At 45.2% G+C, this 19,403-nt stretch overlaps 1 protein-coding gene and 1 long non-coding RNA gene across 6 annotated transcripts in view; one reads left to right on the forward strand and one right to left on the reverse strand.

Moving 5' to 3' along the window:
* Positions 1-19,403, reverse strand: part of NAV2 (neuron navigator 2) — a 757,451-nt gene that overhangs the window by 63,889 nt on the left and 674,159 nt on the right. For 3 of the 5 annotated variants that reach the window (XM_025355931.1, XM_025355930.1, XM_025355929.1), the window contains exons 13-19: positions 13,237-13,528; positions 11,843-12,545; positions 8,308-8,775; positions 7,604-7,669; positions 6,164-6,208; positions 3,261-3,421; positions 1,543-1,731 (exon numbers count right to left, since the gene is read on the reverse strand). In XM_025355931.1, coding sequence (XP_025211716.1) covers positions 1,543-1,731; positions 3,261-3,421; positions 6,164-6,208; positions 7,604-7,669; positions 8,308-8,775; positions 11,843-12,545; positions 13,237-13,528 — 1,924 coding nt within the window. Of the gene's footprint in view, positions 1-896; positions 991-1,542; positions 1,732-3,260; positions 3,422-6,163; positions 6,209-7,603; positions 7,670-8,307; positions 8,776-11,842; positions 12,546-13,236; positions 13,529-19,403 lie in introns of all 5 variants that reach the window. The other 2 variants (XM_025355927.1, XM_025355932.1) reach the window with 2 other exon arrangements.
* LOC112606026 lies at positions 8,200-13,705 on the forward strand. The gene is made up of 2 exons (XR_003115577.1): positions 8,200-8,529; positions 13,212-13,705. It is a non-coding gene; the product is annotated as an uncharacterized LOC112606026 (long non-coding RNA).

A 19,403-nucleotide genomic window follows, 5' to 3' on the forward strand; every position in this document is an offset into this window, starting at 1 on the left:
ATAGCATTAATTTGTAGCACTTAAATCTCACAAATGCCCCTCAGTGACTCAGGCTTCTCCCCTCCTTAATCCTTCGTCCTAGCAGCTTCCCATATATGGATTTACAGACTTGTACCTGTTCACTGAATGTCATGGTATGCAAATGATACATAAATCAGGGTGGAAAGTATTAAGTTACCAAGAAAATAAACCAGGGGGCAATTGCTCTGTAAATTACATTCTTTAAAACTTCTGTTAAAAAGAACATTAGGCAAAAACAGAATCCTGTGCCTTGTGTTTCTCTCCCTTTTGACTTGAAACTTCCTAAACAATTACAGGTTTGTTTGTTCTTTCATGCTAGGAGGATGCTGGCCCTTTTTCCCTACTCATACGGGGACTGGGAAGCACCTCTAACTTACCCTCTGCATTCTGTTTTGTCAATGGCAACAAAGGGACAACTAGATGTATAGTCCTCAGACTAGGCTCCATTTGCTCCAAGATTCCCCATTCTCTGGCAGGGGACTTTGAGCTGCCAGGAAGTCAATGCTGAAGCTGTGTTTTTACAGCTATGTTATTATAGCTTTATGGCTGTGTTATTACAGGCCATGACATGTAATAACATTATTGTGTTAACATTTATATGTATTATCTCATTTAATTCTCATAATTCCATGAGCTGAATACTATTATTACTCACTCCTATTTTATCCATGAAAAAACAGAGGCATAGAGAGGTGAAGCAACTTGCTCCAAATCATATCCCTAAAAAGCAGTGGAGCTGGAATTTAAACTCTGCTAGTCTGACTCCTATTCTTAATCCTCGGTTGATGGGCATTGCTGCCAATGTCCTATCAGCCCCATCTTCATGGGGTGGGGGTGATATCTTCCATAGAATTTTGACTGCTTACTCCCCTAACTCATACCTTGGATGACGGAATAAAGGAAGAGAGAAATGAAGTGAGCTGTGAAAACGGCTGACAAAGTTGTCCACAGAACTTTTCTCCCATGATTCTGATGAAAATGAACCAAACATAAAAATCCAACCCCAAATATTCACAGTTAGCAACCAAAGAAAGAAAAGGGCATAACTGAAAACAATACATGTAAAAACCCAGTGCTTGAGAAAAGGGATGAAAAATTCTGGAGCAGAGCAGAGAGGCATGGCCGCCCGGCCCCCAGAACTACATGGGTGTGTCAACACAGCGAAATGAACTCTGCAGTAGTTCTCTCTGCCAAGATGGTGAGCCGGTGGCTAAGCCTCAAGGTAGAGGCGCATGCCAAGAAGCTGTGGCCCAAGTCCAGGAGGGAGAAGCCTAAAGTGGAACTCAGTCAGCTCTATGGTTCACCAGTGATTTTTAAGCAGCCTCTTCCTTAAAGGCCTGGAAGGTTAATTAAGGGTCAGGCCAGACCTTACTCTTCAGAGATCCCCATCCCTGAGCGCCAGAGTAGGTGGGAGAGGTGGGAGCACTTACAGGTGGGAGCTCAGGTTAATGAAGTGAACTTAGCATAGAGGACCCTTAACTACAGTGAGTAACCTGGGAGATGGTAAGTTTCCTTCCTTACCTTCTTCAAACCCATCCCGGAATGAGCCCGAACGGCTCATGGTTCTGCTCTTCTCATCCAGGGACATGGAGCTATTCCGGAAGCGGCTGTCAGTGTATGGATCATACTGCCCATCAGCATTGGAGAGGCTGTGGGTCCTCAGCATGGTTGGGTTGGACAAGCTCATCTGGGTGACAGTGGTGGGACTCGCTGGAATAAAAGGAATAGAATGAAAAGGTTAGACATTCATGTCTCTGTTCAAATCCTGGTTGGGGACAAAGAGAAGACTGCTTATTGTTAGCCATATGTGTTCCTGCCAACTCTTCTCCCGTCTGTTTTCTAAAAGGTAGTCCCATCAGCATTTGAGTTACACACTGGGAGCTAAAAATAAGAGTGGAAAGGCGGGTCAGCTCCAAAGCAAGGCTCTGGGCCTCAGCTTTCCAACTTGGCACGTTCAGACAGGCCAGTGTCACCTTCCAGGCATGAGCTAATTACTCCTCAGGCTCATCTGGAATGATTTTCTCTAAAGCCAAAAGCCCAAAATAGCCCAACCAGGCTTTTGATCAGATGGGAAGCATTTGTGCATGACAAGAATCTCTTGCCTCAAAGAGTTATGGCTGGGAAAGAACAGTATGAACACAGGTCCCATTGCCTCAGATGGGGGACATTTAATAATGGTGTATAAAGAGTTTTAATGCAAGGAAGGTACATTTGTCTCAGCTAAAACTAGCTTTCTTATGAAAATCCTGTCCATTTGAGTCATGTGCAATATTTTCAGAGGTACTCATTTAGTCAATCAGAAATGAAGAGTTAAACGTCACTTGACTACAAGCCACCTCTATCCTTAAAGACTCTGAATTTGTTATTCACTATATTCAGAAAAGGCTGCCTCTCTAAAGAGTGAGAAGAGATTAGAAAAGATTTCTCACCCGCTATCAGTCCTTCAAGGCTCAGCTCCTACCCTGCCACCTTCACATAACCTCTGCCTGTAACTCCAGCCAGCACTAATCTTTCCTTTTTCTAAATGTGTCTAATACTTGCTATCTAATTATATTCAGCTTTTACACGGTTTCATATAAAGCTTTGGATTGTTCTCTTTTACCCTGTTATACAGGTGTGCATTGATGTGTTTGCCTTCCTGAAAAAGAATTCCATTGACATGTCAGCAGGGACTGTGACATAAATTCTTTTTCTTTCCCCACTGTGCCAGTCAAAGCATTATGTCAGAAGTAGGCATTGTTAAGAATACCTATTCAATCAAAACTTAACTTTTATTTCCAACTTAATAAAGTAATGAGGATGACCTAACATGGGATATGCAATAAAATCTATTTCTTCAGAGGTCTTAGAAAGAGAATGCATTCTTTTTAAGAATGCAATAACATGTTCTTTGCCATAGCCCTACCAATATCAACCAAATAAAGAAAATTATTGATTAGAGTATCAAAAACTTTACTATTTTCTCTATTTCTTTTGCTATCAATCTCCTGTAATCAAACTATATTGCCGAGAGCTAATCAGACACTGAGCAGGATGTGACTATATGGCTGTTTCACAATATAAGATAACTCAAGTGATGGGTGCACCAAAATCTCAGAAATCACCACTAAAGAACTTATCCATGTAACCAAAAACTACCTGTTCCCCAAAAACTATTGAAATAAAAATATATTATATATATAAGATAAACACTGTCCTATGGAGCTGATCAATACAGCTAATGACAAGTGGCTACTCACCAAGCTGGGAAAAGTTGAATCTTGTACCAGAGGGAGAAGTCACGCTGGAGCCAGAGGAAAAGGGGGAATTGGAAGCGGTGTCCTGCAGGCCTCCTGCAGAGTGGGACCGTAACCATTCTTTTGCATCTTCTTGCGTGCGAAGCTGGGAGGTGGGAGTATACCTGAACAGACAGAAATCAAGCCAGAATTAACTATGAACAACGCTTATTAAAATGAACTCTGTGGAGTTGATGGTAAATATATTAAAAAGAAAACATATATCCAAAGATGATTTTTTAAAAATCAGATCACTACACACCCGGAAACTTACGAAGTTTCTCAAAACCTTTTTTCTATTTGCCTGTGTTTGGGGAAAATGACTATTCCTTTCAGTTTGGAGGGAACACATAAAGGGAAGAAGATTGGTAAATGCTCAGAAGAGCCGTCACTGGGCGTATCTGTAACATGTTGCTTCATGACAGTGTCATGTCAAAGCCCCCACCTTGACAGGACTGAAGCAACAAAATGAGTTGCTGTTAGTGCTTTGAGGGAGTTTTAATTAGACAACTCATGGCATCTGCCATTCTATAGCACAAATAAACGACCATGAATCACAGCATATGAAAAAGCAGACATACAAAGCAAGGTTTGAAGACATTAATGTTTATAGTAGTTGCTGTAATAGAGCATAAACAAATCTTCATAAAAGCAACCCCAAATCATTGGGTTTTATAGGAGAGGGTCTTCAGAAGTTACGTGGTCCACCCTCATTTATTCTGAAATGTATATGGTGATGATTTATTGAACACCTACAACGTGTTAGGTGTCTTCATGCACATCTTTATCAAAGCCTCAGATCTACTCAGCAACATAGATGCCATTATTCCCATTTTACATTCAGGGAAGGTAAGGACCCTGCTGGTAGTCACAGAGTTGAGATTTCAATCCATGTATGATTGTTAAAATGTATGCTCTTTTCATTATGCCCATAAGTAGCATCTGAAATTTTTTTTTTCTTTCTTTCTTTTTTTTTTTTTTCGAGATATAGTCTTGCTCTATTGCCCAGGCTGGAGCGAGGTGGCACAGTCTTAGCTCACTGCAACCACTGCCTCTTGGGTTCAAGTGATTCTCCCACCTCAGCCTCCCGAGCAGCTGGGACTATAGGCATGTGCCATCATGCCCAGCTAATTTTTTGTATTTTTAGTAGAGACAGGGTTTTGTCATGTTGGCCAGGCTGGTCTCGAACTCCTGACCTCAAGTGATCCACCTACCTTGGCCTCCCAAAGTGCTGGGATTACAGGCATGAGCCACTGCATCTGGCCTGCATCTGAAATTTCTGAGTGCCAAGTGGCCAGGGTATCCTTGGACTTATGTATTATGGAGTGACTACTAATTATGTCAACAGAGGGATTCTTTGGGCTTAAGGAAAGATGTTGTCAGTGTGTTCGTACTGGATGTTCATGTGTATGGAGTGGGTGAGCTAGACAAGGAAGAGTCAGAGTGAGAGGGAGCACAGAAATGCTTCTTCCTTAACGTTTTTACTATATCTGACAGACATGCAACTTTCCAGGACACATCAATTGCCTGAAAATAGCCTGTCATGTATCTCTATTCTGAATTTTTAAAAAACCAGAGCTACATAATTTTGATAGGCTAGATCTGCTACAGAAGTATACCCACCATTTCAAAATGTTAACATTTAGAAGTTAGCTTCCTCTCAGGGCACCAGTGGGGCATCAAAGTCAAACTCACAGTGAGAGTGGCCATGAGTTAAGCACCTGGCATGGTTGCTGACAAGCAGCTCATAGGCACGACTGAAACTGGTAAGTACAACAGGCCTTGCCAAGGCCCCCTCTAAGGCCACACTGCTCAACTCCCTCCTGCAGGACGACTGTTGGGAGATTTTAATACTTTCCTTCTTAGATTCTTAGCATTGGCTTTACTCAGAGGCTCCCATTGAAAGGAAGCATTGATACCTACCTCACATTACTGTTCAGAATGCTCTCAGTCTTAAGAGCTGCAGGTTATTAACTACAGACATACATGACAGCAATGAAACATTTCATTCCAAGTTCCATTTTATGCGAAAGCACTTAATGCTTAGTGCAGGGTGAAGCTGATGCTACAAGGCACGTGGTGTTTAGAAAGCAGGAGAAATGACGGCTGCAACCATCAGACAGCAAGATCACGGGGAAGGCATTAGCAAACTGAAGTTTCTCTGATTGGCAAAGTGATATAGATGGTGTGAGCAATGGTGACTTATAGCATCTTGTTTTGCCAGGACTAGCATCAAAAAAGAACCTGAGCCACCACTTACCAGGAATGGAAAGACAGTCCTTCCTGGGAGTCATTTCTTTATTATCCACCAAACAATGATCACACCCAGGTCTTGTTGGGCATTGAAAGTGGACCAATTTTCCATGAGAATATTTAGACAAGTGCAAACTATCTGTCTAGCAATTTTGTATGGGCAGAAAAGTTAAATATTTTCAAATTGGGGGAAAATACTCCTTTCCTCTTGTGCTCTTGTCCCAGCTTACAATCAGTATGCTATAAGTCATGTCCTTTCTCTTGGAAGACAGCCATATGAACAGAATGGTCATGGTGAGGTGCTCAGAAATTAAACCCATTGGCCCCAGAAGTAGCAATGACTGCTCCCTGGGCTTGCCCAGGGATGTTTTTCATGAGATGGTTTTACCACAGTAAGCCTGAAAAAGCACAGCCCCTGTTCAAGCAAGTAAGCTGACAAATGGAGAGTGAGAACGAGAGGGTGCAAGGGGAGCCGTCATCCAAAAGGTCCTGCTGTGGTGGTCAAAGCGGGGACCCCGGCCCAGTCCAAACCCCCACCAGCCATGAAGGAGTCACACAGCCAAGCTCCAAAGCCACAACAGATGGCACAGATGCAAGGGGGGAAACACAGATACCTGAGTCCTTTCTTAGGCAAAGTGTTCCTATCAAGGTGCGGGTCACTGTAGGAAAGTTAAAACAAAAATAAGAACTTCAGAGCAGCACACAGAAGGCAGGAAGAGGGAAAGCTAGGGAGGAGGCTGAAGGGCCCTGGAGAGAGAGGCGCACATCACCAGGAAGTGCCTTATCCAGCTAGGCATGCAATGCAACACATCCGCATCCGTGGAAAACAAAAGAAACCCAGTCCTCAGCCTGAGCTGACACCAGCGCATACTTTACCCCAGGTTACCAGGAAGCCTGAGTCCCTTAACCCCAATTGCTCCTCCTTTTCCACAGATTCAAAGCAAAACTCAGGGGTTGCCCCACCTCAAAGCAGAGGTCCTGTGCCTTCTGCTGCCCAGGAGCACTCTGCACCAACACGGCTTCTCGGAGAGAGGGATGCCCACTTCCCTGCACCCCTAACTCTGGCCCACCCGCTAAATGCCACTGGCAATGACTTCAAGTGGGAGAAGGGACTTGCCGGAGGTTTCAAGAGGCCAGCAGTCTGCATATTTGGAATTCATCTGTAACGAAGTGAATTCCAGGTCCCTCTCCATTTCTGCGGCCCAGGCATAGCTAGGAGCTGAGTCCTGGGTGGGGCATGTTACAACTTGCTGGCTGATAAAGTCAAAGCATTTGGATCTCTAAAGACCAATGGTTTAAAGGCTTGGTTCGTGAGCTGACAAAAACAAAGTTTTCACTGTCGATGGGGTGAAGGTTTTTTTTTTTTTTTTTTTTTTTTTTTTCCTGGCAGGAGACAACATCTGCTTGTTTTGTTTGGCCAAGCCATCACTCCCCCACAACATTAAGGTCAGTATCCATCTCTGAGGCCCACCCACAGCTGGGGGCAAACGCAAGCGTGTACATTCGTAAAGTCTTAACACTCTACACATTCTTTTTCATTATCATCGCAGGAAATGGGCACACAGAACACAGCAGTCTGCAAGACATAATGAGCCAAACTTCAGCAAAGGATTCTGAAAGGGAAAAGAGGCAGCTGCATGGGGAGGGGTAGACAAAGGTGAGGGCCAAGCTACACAGTGGGTGGCAAGTCAATTCTGGGCTTGGGGGTGGGGGTGGCAAAAGGAATGGGAAGGAAGCTGAAAAGCAGGAACATGCCACAGGAGGCCACAAGAGATGCAAGCGAGAGCTTCTGCTGCCCCAGATCAAGTGGCAGGGTTTGAGGTTGCCTTCCCAAAACGGGAATGAAGGGGCCAGCCCAACTCCACCTCTCCCTGGGCTTTAGCAGACAGAGGAATAGACTCTCACTGGCATGTCCATGTGTCACAGAGTACACTAGAACCACAAACACAAGCAGGAGCCTTAGGCCAACAGCCTCGCACAAGACATCTGGCTTGACAACGAATGGGCAGAAGAACCTAGAGGCTCGGTGGGTCCCCGGACTGCAATGTCATTACCTGTCCTGTTTCCTGGGCAGAGTACTTCTGCAGAACTTAGGGCTAGCAGCAGGGGAAGAGAGAGGGCTAGAAGTCCAGGCAGGTAGAAAACAAGAGAAGGAACATTAGCTTGGAAGAAAGGAGATGTGTTGTTATATACATTTTTCTCATTCCCCATGCTGATCCTCACTTTCTTCCCTATATGCAGAAACTGGACACCTTTATCCCTGCTGCAGTGAAATCCAGGACTCTGAGAACACTTTTAATTTCCTGATTTCCTATCAGTCCAGGAGGAGGGTGTTTGCCACGATGACAACAAATCTACCCAGCTGTCTAAAGAGCGTCCTACTCCACGCTCCATGGCTGCACCCAGTCACCTGCTCTGCTTGCACAATTACAAGGGGAGGGAAAAGAAGCTGTTGATGAACGAACAGGATAAAACTGAAGGATTTCAAAAGCTGAATGCCATTTCAAATGGTAGCATAAATCTGCCCCCGAGAGACTAAGCAGCTCCAAGCACCAAGAATAACCACAGAGGAAAAGATAACAGGGAGCAGAGCCAAGCTTGATTCCATCCCAAACTGGCTTCCCCATGAAACACAGCAGTAATTAGAAAGAGAAATCTCACAGGCAAAGGCTATTCGACATTTGGGATTCCTCAGCTAATCTTTTTACTTTTGGAAGGGTGTCTTTCTGAGAAAGGCAGCCAGAGGCACAGCACCAACCTTTCTGACAGTGTGGTCTTCACACTGTTGGTTCTGACAAAGGGAGTCAAGGAGTCGTCCTTGGAGGAGGTGATGAGGCCAGTGGAAGAATTGTGGCTGGGGCCCCCTCCACTGCTGAGGGAGATGTCGATGGACTCACAGCTGGTGTGGAGGCTGCTGACAGACTGAAAGCCCAGGCCATCCTTGCTAACTGCGGAGGAGCTGCTGGCGTTGGTGCCCCAGGTGAGGCTGTTGGAAGGGGCTGAGTGGGCTGAGCTGGGGCTGGAGGCTAGCGGAGACTGGTTGAGGTCCACATTCTTGCTGTAGAGAGGACTGCTGCTCCCGCTGCTCAGGACACCACTGCCTGACGGGGAGTCTAGGTTACCTTGCTGAGTCATGGTGGCATGAGGATTAGAGATGACCACCGAATTTTTCATGTTTTCAGCTGTGGCGATGGGCACTTGCTTGGTAGCCTTCCCACCAAAGAGTCTGTGAAGAGACAAAGGGTTGTGTATGTTGAACACGCAGTGCCAAGGGGCACCGGACTATTAAACAAGGGTAGAGCAGAGGAGTTGGTGAGAATTCCTGGGGAAGGAAGCACAGCCATTCCTACTGAAATGGCTAAAGGTACTTCAGGGAAAGGTCGGCCATAAAGTGGGCCTAGATACTAGTTTATCACAGGCTGCCGTCTTCAAGTTCTAAGCTGCGGCGGAGACTCCAACTCCATCTGAGCCAAAGAGCCATGGGTAATAATTTTCTACAGGCCTATTCACATTACACTGGGCCAAGATCTTGCTTCTCTTTCTTTCAATAAATAGACTAACTAGAAAATTTCCCTGGCCCAGGAAGATGGTTGTCTTCATCATCTCTGTCTCCACGGCCCCAGGCATAAAGCAGGCACACAGTTTATGACAGCTCAACTCTAAGGGATTTGGTTTCTTGACCTCTGAGCACAATACATAGAATCAAGAGCATGAATCTAGATCTGGAGGGGCCTGGGAAAAGTATCTTCAGAGATTTATCCACAATAGAAAGCGCAACTGGAAAGATGTATATTTTGAAGCCAGAGAGCTTACTTATCCAGTGACATACATGGAAATCTTGTTGGGTTCACAAGACATCAGACCAGACAACTGGGTGTGAACTGTGTCTCTGTGACAGACACATAGAAATGTCATTCTATGTCACCTCCCCTGCTCGTGGCCAAAAATGTGCCATCAGACTATAAGGAATGACATAAATGCCCCCTCTTCCACTGGCAGAGAGCTCTCTGGTAGAATGTTGAAATTATCTTAAAGTCAGAGAATTGTCCACATTCTAGTAATGTAAAGGCTCTATTACACTCACTAAAACCTGTGTGGAGTAAGTATCTCACAAGTGACAAAACTACTACATATTTCTGATACGCAGGTTGCCTTGGGTGCTCAAAGTGGTGACAGTTTGATCTCTGTCCTCTCCAAACAATCCTATAAATCTCAAGTATTGTAAAGACAATCAATCAATCAATCCTTACTACAGTGTGTGGCGGTGGCAGAAGGGAAGCACTTTGTGTCTGGTGACAATCAGGGAATGAAATATCCTAATGTAGAATCTTGGCTTTAGAATGCTTACATACTTCCAGTGATGACAGGGATCTCGTTACTTCAAAGGGCAACTTGCTCCATTGTCAAGCACTTCCAATTATTGGAAAACCCTAATCTCATCCACTTTTTTTTTTTCTGACTTTTGCATATTGCTCCTCATCCTGCTATGCATGACTCTATACAAAAGTCTAATCTTCGGTCTGTTAGTCCTTCAAATCATTTGAAGAGAGTTATCTATCACATTTCACCAAAGATTTTTCTTCTCCATACTAATACACATCAAGAGAACTGTGAATACCTCAACGATTTAGGAATAAATGTAATTTACCAGGAATTGGCCGAAAGGTGTTCAATGTAGAGCCCTAGGAGCTGCATGCATTTTCAAGCATTCTATTATACTAGCCTAAGGGTCTAGTAAAATGCCTTTGTAGTTAGTAAAGGAAATCTATAATACCAACGAGTGAATATTACATATAATACTTGAGGCAAGAAACAGAGAAAATTTTCATTTACAAGGCAAACTGTTAAAACAACAAAGAACAGCCCAAGAGACTTACCCCCGGAAAAAAAAATCATTACTGAAACTCTAATAATCAAGTCTGGACAAAGAACAGTGAACTGCTTCATTATACCTTTCATGTAGAATGCTTCTTCTGAAGTCTTTTCAAACATTCCTGTTCATCCCCAAATATGTACGTGTGCATATAATTTTTATTTTCTCACTGCTTGATTTTCTTTCCTTGGGACTTATTCTTTCTGATAAGAAATTTCCTGGGAAAGTAGGATGAACTGTAACCTAGCAGTTGTAGTTTGAGAATGGTCCAATGGATATTATAATAAGATAATACAAACAGACAAAAGTTGAATAAATTTAAAAGAAACTTAAAACGAGTGAATAATTTTTTTATGTCTAGAGCTTCCACCCAGTGTGAAAATGTGGGGAAATGATGTCTATTTAAGGTAAGAGGAAATCAATTTCTCTTTTTCAGAAACATTTCTTCTTTAAGAGGTGTGTGTGTGTGTGCGTGTGTGTGTGTGTGTGTGTGTGTGTGTGTATGTGGTGGGGAGGGAGAAGTTAAAATTTCAGACTGACTTGGAATTCTGGAGTAGTGTAAAAGTGTATGTGGGGACACTGGGGTTTGTGAGTAAAGGAAGGAGCTGGTCAAGATCACTGCTTGCCATAATGAGGAATCTCAGCTGCAGAATTATTAACACAAGAAAAAAAAGTATCTGCTCCCCTGAGCTACCCACCCAGGTCCAAGGGTGTATCAAGATGGTAGCTAACTTTTTTTTTTCTTTTCTTTTTTTTTGAGATGGAGTCTCACTCGTCGCCAGGCTAGAGTGCAGTGGTATGATCTTGGCTCACTGCAACCTCTGCCTCCCGGGTTCAAGTGATTCTTCTGCCTCAGCCTCCTGAGTAGCTGGGACTACAGGTGCCCACCACCATGCCTGGCTACTTTTTTTGTATTTTTAGTAGAGATGGGGTTTCACCATATTGGCCAGGCTGGTCTCGAACTCCTGACCTCGTGAACCGCCTGCCTCAGCCTCCCAAAGTGCTGGGATTACAGACATGAGCCACTGTGCCCAGTGGTAGCTATCTTCTATTGAGTGCATACTACGACCAGACATGACTACAAAGATGCATCTTTACAAAAACCCTGACAAAAAGGTATCATCATCCCCATTTTACAGGTGAGGAAACTAAGGCAGAATTGTTAAGAAAGGTTATATGGCAGCTAATTAAAATGGAACTAAGATTTGATTCCAAGATGATTGATTCCAGAGGCCTAACTTTTTCATCCCAACATGGGAAAATAGTCAACTGCAAAACTGTCGGCAGGATCTGCCTAAACAGCTTTACCGGAGGACTAAAGTGGAGAAAAACAGAGGGTGCTTCAGCTAAGAAACAGGAAATTACTAAATCCATTCCCTGTATTCTGGTTCTGCTCAGCACCATTAATGTACTCACTTACCTGCGGAGTGTGGGAGAGGCCACATCTGGGTACTTGGCTCCAGGCTGGAGACCAGCCTGAGCCGGGCTGGACACAGGCTGGGCTGCCGGGTTCACTTTCACCGAGTTACAGGAAGCCACACTCTCGTTGTCGGATGAGATGCCTTTCTCCTTATCTGTTTGATTGACCAGACCTGGTAGAGAGCTGCCTAGGGCTGTTTTGGAAGGCTCCCTCAGTTTGGGCACTGGCAGGCCTGCGGACTTGCTGCTGATGTTGGAATCTATGCTGCTGGTGCTAGACCTGTTCCCAGCCCCATTCCGGCTGGTGGACTTACTGGGCCTCGGCAAACTCCGGTACTGAAGGTTTGTCCGGGAGCTGAGGGCCAGATACCCGTCATCCTGATTCTGAGCCCCGTCCATGCTTGACTTCCGACCAGCAGACCGACTGATGAGTGCAGACGACTTTGGGATTTTGCCCAGTGTGGCTGACCTGCTGGTGACAGTGGCCCCACTGGCTGTGATCATGGCCAGACCGGCGGCGGAACCACTCTGCTTCTTGAACCCAAAGCTGTTGGCATTGGCAGTGGGTGTCCTAGAGCTGCTGGGGAGGGGCTTTTTGGATTCGTCACCACTGCTCCGGCCTGCATCTGATGGGGAGCGCTTCACCTGGGAGGCTTTAGGAGAAAGCCGTCCTTTCTCAGACACCTTTGCATCGTCTGTTTTTCCTAAGAGAGAGATCAGCAAGATTAGCCTGCAAGCCAAGAGCCCAGCTCATCCATCTCGTCTGTTTAAGATGCCCCCCTCCTCTGAAGAGCCGGTTCACTTTTCCCTTGGGGAGGCAGAGGAAAGAGCTTTTTATAAAAATAATATCGTCTCCTAATGTACTGTGAACCTTTTAGGAAATGTCAATAATTTTACTCATTCGCAAAGCAGTCTAAATTTACCCGGGATAAAGCAAAGCCAGCCAATCACTGATATGTCTGGGGGGAAATAACCCCCTGCCTTTTCTGACCTTTCACCCTCTGTCCATTAAAGGGCTGTCCCTAACATGTCCAGGGGGACACCCCTGCCCTTGTTTATAAATATCCCCTAAGTCAGGAACAACGTCAACTCACCATACCCACAGCTCATAAATCCATGCTGTTTAGTAGCCTGAACTGGCTGCATTAACTCACCCAGTGTCTAGTTAAACCAATTCAATACGTCTCAGCAGCCGAACCGTCTTCAGAGCTTAAGAGGCTCCCATACTTACTTCCACTTAGAAAAAGGTAGGGATGTGAAAGTTTATGGAAGCTTGTTGTTAGCGGAGTATAAATCCTGAGACAAAATATATAATGTCAAGTCCTTGCTAGAGTTAACTATGGCTTTGGTTTTCCAAATGACAACTGTAGGGCCAAGACAGCTCCGGCCTCTTACCAGTTCCTGGTGTCTTCAGTGCGCCTGCTGGGGCTGACGGCTTCGTCCTTGGCATGGTGATGCCCACCTGAGCTGTCATGCCTCGCCGCCATGAGCCTGTCTGGGAGATGACAGGATTCTTCTTGCCGGACGTGCTTTTGTCGGACTCGTCAGACACGTCAGAAGGATTCCGCCTCCACTTGGAACCTGGCTCCATTTTTATGCCGCTGTCTGAGCCTCCGTCTGATTTCTTGACATCATCACCAGACCACAGTGAATTCCTCTCCACCTGTGAGTGCTTCTCAGCATCAGTCTGTGGACAGAGACTCTCTGAATTAGTCCTTCCCAAGTCCCAGGCTGGGGAGCCCCTCACTCCAAAGGCAAAAATGCCAAAACACTGGAGTAGTTAAGGGAAAAATAATCATTATTTAAAGATGTTTGGACTTTTGTACTCTGGTTATCTTGTCAGAAAGCCTGATTTTTTTTTTTTTTTTTGGTCCGAGGAAAGTAAATAATATCAATGTATCCTTAGAATGGAATGAGGTGGCCGGGCACAGTGGCTCATGCCTATAATCCCAACATTTTGGGAGGCTGAGGTGGGAGGATCGCTTGATCCCACGAGTTTAAGACCAGCCTGGGCAACATGCAAAACCCCGTCTCTACAAAAAATAGAAAAAGTAGCTGAGTGTGGTGGCACACACCTATAGTTCTAGCTACTCGGGTGGCTGAGGTGGGAGGATCACCCCGGGGAGGTGGAGGCTGCAGTGAGCCATGATTGCACTACTGTACCCCAGCCTGGGTGACAGAGCTAGACTCTGTCTCAAAAAAGACAAAAAGAAAAGCAAAAGAAAGGAGTCAGGGAAGAGAGGAAAAGGGGCCCAGGAAAAAAGAAGGAAAGCGCCCTATCAAGGGGAAGGGGCAGAGCAGATGGAGATGCAGTGGGAATTCAGCCACCACCTATTTTCTGCCACTTGAACAAGCCTCTCCAACTCTGGTTGCTGATCTCTAACCAGCATCCAGTCTCCTGGCCCGTTTCCCTTTGTTCTGCCTTCTTCCCATCACTCCACTGCAGTGAGATCTTTGGATCTAACACACCAAGCAAGGGAGTAAGTGGGCAAGGGTGGCTGCTGGTTCTACTCAAATCAGGGAGAGCCAGGAGCAGAGGGGAAGCACATCCTCAAATGGTACTTCCCCCAAATGTGGAGAGCCAATGGTGCCTGCTCCGATCCCAGCATTATTTATACACCACTGCTTTGCTCCCCTTGTGGGATTTTGTTCTGACAAGGGATATAATTAGCCAGCTTTCTTTGGAAGAGCCCTGACCTGCTGGCCATGAAACCCAGAAGGGGACAGAAGTGTGACGTTAATGATCTCCTGCAGCTAAAAGGCATAAAGCTGACCAGAATGCTTTGGAGGCCTCCTGGGGTTTGAGGCCAGTTGGAGGATGTCAGCACAGTAAATGGGGAAGGGAGGTCAGAAGCGCTTTCAGGGTGGGTATACTAAGATACCAGTCCCATATTTGCAATGCTTAACTACCGAGAGTAGGCAAGATAGGAAATTAAAATGAACACCTGGCAAGAATCTGCCTAACGTCTGTCATCCAAGAATGGAACAAATGCCTTCCTCCATGGAATACAATGGCTGAATGGGATAAAAGCTAAAAACAGATAGGCAGCCCAAGTTCAATTGCCTCCCCCACACCACCCCAACGCCTTCTCCCCTTATGAATTCCACTTGTCCATTACAGACACCTTATGAGTTCTTTCATTTGTTTTTTTCTAGCTAAGTATTAGTCATCAGAGATATGAGGAGGACAAGCACACACTTCCTGACTATGAGAAGCTCATCATTCAGCTGTGGCAAGGGACAGAGAGAGGGGAGTTCCTACATGTGGGCCCAGGGCAGGAGTTCACTCAAAGCTTGAAGAGCGAATGAGTGAGCCAAGGAACCAGCCAAGGAACACAGGCTTTTCAGGCCATAACAGACATTAACAAAATTATCTTATCCGATCTCAGCCTCTATTTAATCAGAAAGGGTTAAGTACCAAGTACTCTTATACCTTTATCTCAGTCTCACAGAAATTAAAGTTGCCCATTCTTTGTCCCAACTACCGCAGGTCAGTTTCCTTCCTCTAAACACTTTCAGTACATTAATCCAACCAGAATTTACTCCATGCTTGCTGTCTGCCAGGCACCACGGAGGGTCAGAGAATCTGGGGATAAGACTGATTTCCCACCCATGGTGGAGCTTACGATTCAGTTAAACGCAGCAGAGATTGAATAAATAAATACCAACAAGGGTGTAATTGTAGATTATGAAGACTATTATAAGGAAAAGGACAAAGAGTCTGAGAAAGAAATACAGATGTTGACCTAATTTAGATGACAATGAGGTGGGCAGGCGACAGTGATCAGCTCAAAAAGAAGTACCCTAAAGAAAGAGAAGAAACTTACTTAGTAAAAGAAAGGTTTGGGGCAGAGCATACCAGGGAGAGGGAACCACATGTGTAAAGGCCCTGAGGCAGAAAATAACTTGGCTTTGGAACATTCACTTCACAAATATTTATTGGGTGCCACTACATGCCAGGAAAACTGATTCGCACTAGGAATACTGCAATGAGTAAGTATAAATCATTAACCTCATGGAGCTTACATTCAAGTACATTTTAACATATTCTAATATGCTCTAAGAGGTACTGAAAATTTAGCACATGCCACATCCTGGGTTACTGCATTATTTATTCTTTTAATGTTCCTATACTTATTTCCCCCCCAATCAAATTGTAATGGTGCTAATACTAGTAGCATTAACAACTACAATTTATTAAGTACTTACTATGTCCCAGGCACTAAGCGAAAGTGCTTGATATGTATCATTAAATTTAATCCTTATCAAAAACCTATGAGGAAATTACAGCTAATAGTCTCAATTTCACATGACACAACTGAGGCACAGAGTGAATAGAAAATTTCCCAAGATCACACAGTGAGGAAGTAGAGATGCAGGGATTTCAGGGAGTCTAACTGCAAAGTTCACATTTTAACCACCATGCTACACTGCCCTCCCTGAGGATAAGTCCAGGTATATGATACATTTGTGCATACTCAGTAGCACCTAATATCTATACCTAGCAGATTCTCCTTCCATACGGGCAGACTCCCCAACCCCAGTTCTAGAGCAGCTCTAGCCTAGTCTCTGGGTGGGACCCATACAACTCCAATTCCATCAGTGGCAGGGAGAGCGCACATGCCCCTGGCCTGGGAATGTGGCTTGACTTTCTCTCTCTGGAAAGAACAATCATCCAGCCATCACATCCCCCTAGCTAGGTCCAGGGTGGTTACCTTCCCAGCTCCACTCTGAATCCTTCATGATCTATGAGCCAGACTATAAGGTGGCACCCCTTAGGATTGAAAATGAGGAAGTCGCAGCCTCTCTGTTCCCAGAGCTCACAACAGTGGGGCCAGCCAGCAGGACATCCACATTGGGATGTACGAAGAGTTCTATCCTGCCTTCCCCTCCGTGCCTCTGCCAGTTGTTCCCATCTCAATGGACCTCCTTTCTGAAGGGTTATCTTCTGCCTGTTCTTGGAAGTCGATATAGTCATTTGATATCCATGTGGGAAGGTGAGGAAAGAAGCCATGCACAAGGGACTTCAGAAGTGAGGCCGATCTTCTGAGAGCAAGAGGTGAGGCCTGAGGAGCATGATGTGGGGGAAGAGTGTGGGCTTTGGGTCTGACAGATCTGGGTTCAAGTGCTGGGTGCTGCCACTCATTTGCTGTGCATGACCTTGGAGGACATTGCCTCACTTATCTGAACTTATTACCTCATGTATAAAACACGGATGATAATTAAATAGGTCTCTTACAGCATTGATGGTGGACTCAATGAACTCAGTGTGGGAGGACTCAATAAACAGTGGTTCTCTTCCTTACCAACTTTCCTGCCTCTGAAAATCCCCAGCACTCTGTTGTCTATCTTCATCATTTATCCCGCTTTTGTCTAGAATTAGCGAGAACAGGTACTTGTCTCTTCTGCTACTCGGCCACAGGCCTTTGGAAGGCAGGGATATTCCCTCCCTGTGCCGTATCCCCTGCAGATCTAGATGCTGAGCTGGCTCAAGTTTGAGCCTCAGTGACCATAGAGATAATTATCAGCATCAACATCATCGCCTGCCAGTCATCCTGCCAGGCACTGTGTCCCTCCCCATACATCCTGAACTCATCTTACCCTCTCAGGCTCTGTTATTATCCACATTTTACACATCAGGAAAATACAGGGCTGAAGAGGAAAAGTAACTTACCCAGCGGGTGAGCAGAAGGGGGCACCCCTCCTTACCCCCAGCCAAACCCCATCCCTACATCCATGCCAATATCTAGAGAGCTCTAGGGTCATTCAAGGCCACACAAGACAGGAATCTTTGCCACATAATTCAGAATTTTATTTCCCCGAGTAGCAAAAAATAAACTGACATGGAATTATCTTTTTCCTCCCCATATGTTATTAAAGATTTCACAGGCATTGAAAATGAGAGAAAATCTTGATGTGTGCATCTTTGCTCCTCAGCACCTGGGACGGTGACTTCCACAGAACTGAGAGAAAATACTGAATGCACAGATGAATATGTGAGGGAGTCGCCTGTGTTTGTTAAAACCCTTTGCCACCAACATCTGTCCTCAAAATAAAATACTGCAAAATAAGATGAGTTGCTTTGAGACTACAAACAAAATATATTAAGAACATAGTCAACCTTTAGTTACTGACATGAATGGAGTCTGGAGGCAGAGGAACAGCAACCCAGGTGGCAGGGGCTGCGAAGGGAGGAAGGGAAGGAGAGGAGGGGGGAAGGGAGGGAGAGATAAGAGAAATGGAGGGAAGGAGGAAGGAAAGAAAGTAACTTCTGAGCAACCATCCAGTCTCAGGCACCTAGAGAAGCATGTGCTGATAAAGCATTTCCCTGTTATTTTCACACTCACCCTCGGAGATGCATCTAATTAGCGCCATGTTATGGATGAGGAGGCAGAGGTGGAGAGAGTGATTAGTTCATCCAAGGATGTCAAAGAGTGAGGATACAACTCAAGATCATCTGGCTTCCAAGTCTGCACCTACTCCCTGACACTGCAATCGGCTTGGCCAACCGGACTCACCAGCTCTCCTGGAGGATTTGCTCAAGAGGCTCTTGGGCCTGAAGCAGGGGATTCTCTGCCTGGCCCCGAGGAAACAGTGGGCACTGGAGCTGATGCTGGACAGCTGGGCACCTGGGCACCTGTGCTCTGTAGGGGGCATTCTCCATTGCTCCTCAATGTCCCCAGTGATAGTGGAGTCCCTCACAGACAAAGGGAATCTCCATTCCCAATGATCCGTCTCCTCTTCTTTCAATCAGCTACATGAGGCTGTTTCTTAGGTTTTCCAGACAATAACTTCCCTGTTCCTGGGATGCTTTAGTTATTTCTCAGAGGTTTTTCAAACAGCAAAAACCTAGGCAGGCAACCTGTCCTCAACCTGTCCTCCTTTGCTGGACACACTGAGCCACTTCTCCCTGCCTCCCCATGTCTTGCCTGGCAGACTGTGTGCTGCCCCCCTGTTCCAGGGTAAACCAATATGTGACAGGAACCCAAATGAGGCAGAGCACAGAAGGCGCAGCTCTTGGGAAGGGTGCAACACACATCTTCCCATTGCCTGATGCTGCTCAGACAGGAGTAATGGCCCTTAGCATTCCTCAGTGTGATATGAGGGAGGAGGGTGGGAGCCTGTGAATTATGCTGATTCAACTATTTTGAGATGCTCCCTAGACAGGAACAAAGGGAATGTCACTAAAAATCCATTTAAAGAAACCATTGCATTAGAAATCTTAGTAACTATTGGTGTAATCTGTATTTAGTTTACTCTAAGACCTACTTTTTTTAGTTTTCATTTCAATATTTTAAACTCAGGTAGTTTTATAGGAAAAACAAACCTACCCAATGAATAGTAAACCATTTACATCCCTTAAAATAACTTCTGATCTTGATCAAAAGGCATGTTTGTGCAGAATCCTGCAACCTTTTCTGATGTGACATTTACAAGATGAAAGCAAAGAGCTGGTCTAAAGAGCTGAGGCCTTGGCATTAGCCAAATTCAACTGTATCAGCTAGGAAATCATGTACAAATCCGAGGTGTTTATCAGTGTGGAACCAGAGATTTCAACTCCA

The sequence above is a fragment of the Theropithecus gelada genome, chromosome 14, assembly GCF_003255815.1.
Source record: "Theropithecus gelada isolate Dixy chromosome 14, Tgel_1.0, whole genome shotgun sequence".
Lineage (NCBI taxonomy): Eukaryota > Metazoa > Chordata > Mammalia > Primates > Cercopithecidae > Theropithecus > Theropithecus gelada.